Raw genomic sequence first — 5,703 nt, forward strand, 5'->3', positions numbered from 1 at the left:
ATTTGCTTCTGTTGTTTGGAATCCGTATCAGGCCGTTTGGACAGCTTGTTTGAAAGCTGTTCAACATAAGTTCGTCCGCAACGCACTGCGTCATCTCCCTTGGAGGGACCCGAACAATTTGCTGTCATACGCTGATCGCTGTCGCCTGCAGGGACTGATATACCTTTAGCAAACGGAGAAATGTGGCGCAAGCAGTTTTAATCGCCTAAATTTTGCTATCGGAGTACGACGTGCCCGATTTACTAGCCAGGATTTAACTTTACGCACCTTCTCGAACACTTCGGCCAGGAGCTTTGCTATATGAGCAAGTTCAAAGCACAAACTACGCTGCCAACAATTGCTTAGTCGCCATGATTCGCCCTTTCGTTCAATTCGATTTCGACATCAGCGCTTCAGGATTTCGGCAACGTTTTGCTGTAGATTTCTATATTGTATGATAGGACATCAAACTGTTTACTTATTGTGTTGATAAAAAAACCAACATCAAAATTAGTTTTCAATTTGATGTCACAGTAAGCTTTTTCTGCTATAGATTTTAATATTTTAACATGCGTTATCAAAATTAGGCGATTTCACAACAAAATTAGTTATCGGTTTGCTCTCAAGATTTACTCGGGCATCACCTTACACCGGGAGAACATTTCACCAAGGCGGCCAGGATTATGTACACATTTTGTCATCACTTTGCTTTACATATATGTAATTGTGTAGAGAAAATACAAACTAGAATAATTTATTCTCAACATATATAGTTCATCCACTATCACACAAACCATGCAATCTTTTAATTTACCGTTGCTGTAAAAATGCAATTCTATCTTTGATTCAGCAGAGTGGCATTTGGAATATCATCGGATCCCTAATCTAATCTAATAGGCATACTTTTCTTTGCATACATTCCGACAGTTAATCTCTGGCCGAAGCCACTCATCGGAGCCATCGCAACAATCGCAGATGCCATCATTCACCCGCGAGCTCGGGACTGATACGTAGCCGCCTCGACCGGTTTGGTGGCGTTTCTGAAAGCGACAGTAGTATCGACCCTTCTCGCACGCATTTGTTCCAGGCTCGTCGCTTCCATCCTCGGGGCAGTCGCAGTAATCATCGTTCACCTTGCTCCAACTTATTTCCCGTTTTATGTTGAGGCAACGGAAACCGGCAGCGCCATTGAGATCGGAATACAAGTCAATGTCGCGCAATCGAATCCCTCTGAAAGATTGAGAGTATTGAGTATAAGTTAAATCTATCTGCGATTAAAAGTGGCAGAGCAACTAAGTGGATCGCCGCGCACCGAACGAAGGTAAATTTAACATCAACATTATTTTAGAATTGTGAAAAGTCCAGATCTACGGTTTTTATCAAGCTTACCTTAGAATCCTCTTTTCGTAGTTCCCGATCTTTTCAACGTAGACGTATCGGCTGTCGTCGGTAGGCCCGCTCAATCGAGTGATGCTATTACTGCTAACATTAACGCTATCCAACGCTGCTCCTCCGCCTTCATCTCTTTCCTTGTTTGCGGCTGCATCTGCTTCCTTCCCTACCGAATTAACACGATGGACATTATTAGCCTGATTTTGGGTATCCTCTCGGCGGACGAGCGCACCCGCCCATGAATCCGTTTGCAACTGACTGATGTAGAAGATCTGGTAGCCGAAGAAGACAATGGCCATCAGTAGCACTCCCAACAAGGTCATCTTCAGCTTCTGCTTGTAGAACGGTTTGTAGTAGATATTGTCTCGTTTGACCCATGTTTTACGCATTTTATTCCATACGCCACTAAACTTAAAGACAAAACTTTCAAAAATATTAAACTAAAAATTTAAAAATAAACTATTGTTAGCTTTAAAGCTAATATTTATGATTTTCGACAATTGACTAAATTTCGATTCATTTAGCGCAGCAATGTACTGCAACGTATTTATGCACTTCGTGTTTTTGATGCTTCGCTGTCACTTCGGTTCTTGACGTTTTCTTTACTCGGGCCGTTTTATATCTACACGGAAATATGAATGCTCTTATATATCTCTTATACTAATGACACACTAGTGGTATTTATTAATTCCATGATATTATTCACCTGATATTTATTAGCTGTATCACCAGTGTGTCATCTTGTATTCAAGTATCATGATGTGCCGGTACAATGAGGAACAACGTATAGAGAGTGGAGTAACCATATTACAATTAATAATCTATTAGATGAACGATCACAGTTGTTAGCGACCGCCAAAATGTGTATCATGACATGTAGTCTGGGCTCTGCCAAACCGCACCAAGTGGCTTTTTGACTAGCTATCTGTTACTTTACCACCAGCATGGCAGGTATTGAACGCAGTGTTTTCCGCTCAAATTCGATAGTCTGGAACTTACAACGTGCATGCCTCATAGCCATACGTAGGGCGATTGGGCGAATCAACGATGTGTACATCTACTGCGGCTACCCAAACCGTAGTCATACTTGGAGCCGCAACACGTCCTTTACCTTGCGACTAATGTCATTATCACATGTAACGAGTATTCCAAGATATAATATTATAATCGTCGTCGCCCTTTTTTTTTTTTTTTTCTTCCTAAACAATGGAGGGGGAATCTGCTCAACAGACATCCTGGGTTGACCAGGAAGTGCTGGGTTAGGGGCCACCTCCAATGAGGGAGGCAGGACTGCATCCCCGACCAGCTAAACCGTTTCCATTGCCGCCAAGCCCATCGTCCCTTCGGTACAACCAGAAAGTAATGCTTCAAAGGGGGGCCAGTGCAACGCACCCTCGAGGTTAGCTGCGTGTCCTTGCAGCATCGAACATCGTGACTCGCTTTTTTAGAAGAACACCATGGTGTCGTGCCAGCGCATTGCCGGCTTTCCATGTGGCCTTACCACGCCCTATGTCCTCGGAAGGTGGGCAGGGTCGACTTCGCGCCTGCTTCCCTCTGCACGACTGGTATCAAGAATGATGATGCCGCGTGCACCCCAAATTACGCCTGCCCCAGCCTTGACGAGGACCCCTTTCCGTCCTCGGGCTCGGAACCCGCCCGGTTGACCGACGCCGCGAAAACGACGATACCATGTTGTTCTTCACGCGGCCACTTGTTCGATAAAAGGATCGAGTTCGACCACAGGGCACCGGTATGACCCATGAAGCCGACTCCGAACCCTTGGACCACCTCTTATTTGCGCCTGAACTAGCCATTCCTCGAGTCCACGCGCCACCTTCTGTGTAGCTCCGAGACGATTTGGACGATAGCCGATAAAACGGCGTTCCAGCCAACTTCATCTTTACACATCCTCCGGACTAGGTTGTCCGGGGTAGTGTCCAGACCACATGTGGCAAGCATGTGGTCACGCATTGTGCGAAAACGCGGGCACACGAACAACACGTGTTCCGCCGTTTCCTCTAAACCTACGCACACCGGACACTCAGGCGAGGCCGAGTGTCTGAACCGGTCTGAAGCAACCATGGCCTGTAAGGACCTGGGTCAGGTGGAAAGTGATTTCCCCATGGCGCCTCTTGACCCACGTACCTATCTCCGGTATCAACCTATGTGTCCATCTACCCTTAGTGGAACTGTCCCACGCACGCTGCCATTTGACCATTGAGGCCAACCTGACAGTCCTGCGGATGCCTCTCGTGCCGCGCATTTCAAAGCACTCTATGTCTTCACCGATAACGATGTCAATAGGCATCATACCGGTGATGACGCAGAAGTGCATCGTGCGGCGCTTACGGTACGGTACGCGCTCGCAACTCTTAGGCACATGAGCCTATACGTACTTTCTAACTTCGTTCTGTAGCAGTTAATACGCAGGGCCGTGCCCCAAGCTGGCCCCCATACCTCAGTATGGACAGAGCAACGCTAGCCAGAAGCTTGCGCTTGCTGGCATAAACCGCAGAGCTATTGGACATCATCCGGGACAATGCCGCTATAGCTGTGGAGGCACGCTTGCAGGCGTAATTGACGTGGCTACCAAAGGTGAGCTTATCGTCGATCATTACCCCAAGAGTTTGATGGAGCGTTCAGAGGTGACCGTGCAGTTGCCTGCCCTTATCACCGCTTGTTGCTCCGACTTTCGGTTGTTAACAACAACCACCTCCAGTCTTGTGGTGAGCCAGTTCTAACTTCCTGGAACTCATCCACTCCTCCACAATTGCGATCGAGTGGGCTGCAGTCAATTCCACCTCTTCGATCGATTCGCCGTAGACCTCCAGCGTAATATCGTCAGCAAAGCCGACGATTGCCACGCCCACCGGGAACTTCAACCTCAAGACACCGTCGTACATGACGTTCCATAACACCGGACCCAGTATGGAACCTTGCGGAACCCCTGAGGTTATGTCAACGCACTTCCGACCTGCCTCCCGTGTCATATACCAGTACTCGATTCAGGAAGTAGCTTCCGAGAATCTTGTACAGGTACTCAGGAATTCCAAGACGCAGGAGCGCATCTGCAATAGCTGCCCAACTGGCACTATTGAAAGCATTCCTCACGTCGAGAGTCACGTCTGCACAATAGCGAACTCTCCTCCTCTTACGCTGGATAGCTATCTCCGCGGATTTGGTAACCGACAAGATAGCGTCTACGGTCGACTTACCCTTTCGGAAGCCAAACTGGTTACTCGATAGACCATCCGCACCCTCCGTGCGTATCAACAACCTGTTGAGGATGATCTTCTCGAGCACCTTCCCCGCCGTGTCAAGCAGGCATATTGGTCTATATGCCGACGGATCCCCCGGTGATTTTCCCGTTTTTGGCAATAGACCAAGCTCTGCCTTTTCCATGCTTCAGGGAAGACTCCCTCGTCCAGGCATCTCTGCATAACAGATCTGAACATCTCGGGAGCTTCGGCAATGGCCGCTTTGATGGCCAGGTTCGGAATACCATCCGGTCCTGGCGCCTTACCTACACTAAGGGACTGTGCAATCCCCGCAAGTTCCGCCACCGTTACTCTTCCCTCGTCGGCCACCCTGGCCCGTGGCAGCTCCACATAGGGAGGCCAGGGACTTGGATCGTGACGTGGGAAGAGCCCCGCGATGATCCTCTCCAGCATCTCTGGAGGTGCAGCACGCAGCACGAGTGATTTTGCAGCACGCTTAAACGCCGGGCACTTCGAACCCCCCATGGGGTGCTTGCTGTTCGCAGCTTTGCTGGAACAGATCAAACAGTTGGGAGGGTTCGTGCAACATTGTGCCTTATGTCCCTCCAATCCGCAGCGTCGACAGAGCTTGCTTCTGTCAGGGCCTTTGCAGTCCCATTGCTTGTGCCCCGGTTCCAGGCACTTGAAGCAAACTTCTGGTTGCTCATATATGCCCACAGGGCATACCGACCACCCCACCTTGACGCTCCCTAACTTGACTACTACCTTGAGGCGTCCGCTGCAGGTAGCCGAACCAATGCTACCTGTGTCCCTGCCGGACCTTTCCGTAGCCGAACGGCTGCGGTGGACGCCTCCACTTCGCACTGTCGCCGCAGTGCCGTGACGAGCTCTTCGACTTCGGTGATCTCGTCCAGGTCTTTAACCCTTAGATTCACCTCCGTCGTGAGTGCCCTCACCTTGACCGTCTCGCCTAGGACTTCCTCCGCCAACTTCTTGTAGGCGGCGCCCTTTTGCGAGACGCCCCGCTTTAGCTCGAGGATCATCTCGCCCATCCGAGTACGTCTTATTCGACGTACGTCGGCGCCGAGTTCACCGAGCTTGACGTCACTCCTCA

The 5,703-nt window shown here is 49.4% G+C and overlaps 1 protein-coding gene across 3 annotated transcripts; it reads right to left on the minus strand.

Annotated features, from left to right (window-relative positions):
- Window positions 1–703: 703 nt before the first annotated feature.
- LOC134208982 (uncharacterized) lies at window positions 704–1,951 on the minus strand. 3 transcript variants are annotated; one of them, XM_062684964.1, is made up of 3 exons: window positions 1,604–1,951; window positions 1,369–1,537; window positions 704–1,209 (listed from the first exon to the last, which is right to left on the minus strand). In XM_062684964.1, exons 1-3 carry the CDS (start codon window positions 1,758–1,760, stop codon window positions 870–872), a joined length of 666 nt encoding a protein of 221 aa, XP_062540948.1. In that variant the 5' UTR covers window positions 1,761–1,951; the 3' UTR covers window positions 704–869. The 3 variants fall into 3 exon arrangements, with proteins under 3 accessions (XP_062540948.1, XP_062540953.1, XP_062540944.1); XM_062684969.1 differs by having other exon boundaries at window positions 1,631–1,949; XM_062684960.1 differs by having other exon boundaries at window positions 1,369–1,948.
- Between the last annotated feature and the right edge of the window lie 3,752 nt (window positions 1,952–5,703).

Source organism: Armigeres subalbatus, chromosome 1 (genome assembly GCF_024139115.2).
Source record: "Armigeres subalbatus isolate Guangzhou_Male chromosome 1, GZ_Asu_2, whole genome shotgun sequence".
In the NCBI taxonomy this organism is placed as follows: Eukaryota; Metazoa; Arthropoda; class Insecta; order Diptera; family Culicidae; genus Armigeres; species Armigeres subalbatus.

What these genes read in the sequence shown, in the direction of transcription:
- LOC134208982 (XM_062684960.1), bottom strand. Translation starts at nt 1,760, where the DNA reads ATGCGTAAAACATGGGTCAAACGAGACAATATCTACTACAAACCGTTC. An exon ending in TACGAAAAGAGGATTCTAAG is followed by an intron (nt 1,210 to 1,368) that starts GTAAGCTTGATA and finishes TCAATCTTTCAG; the next exon opens with AGGGATTCGATTGCGCGACA.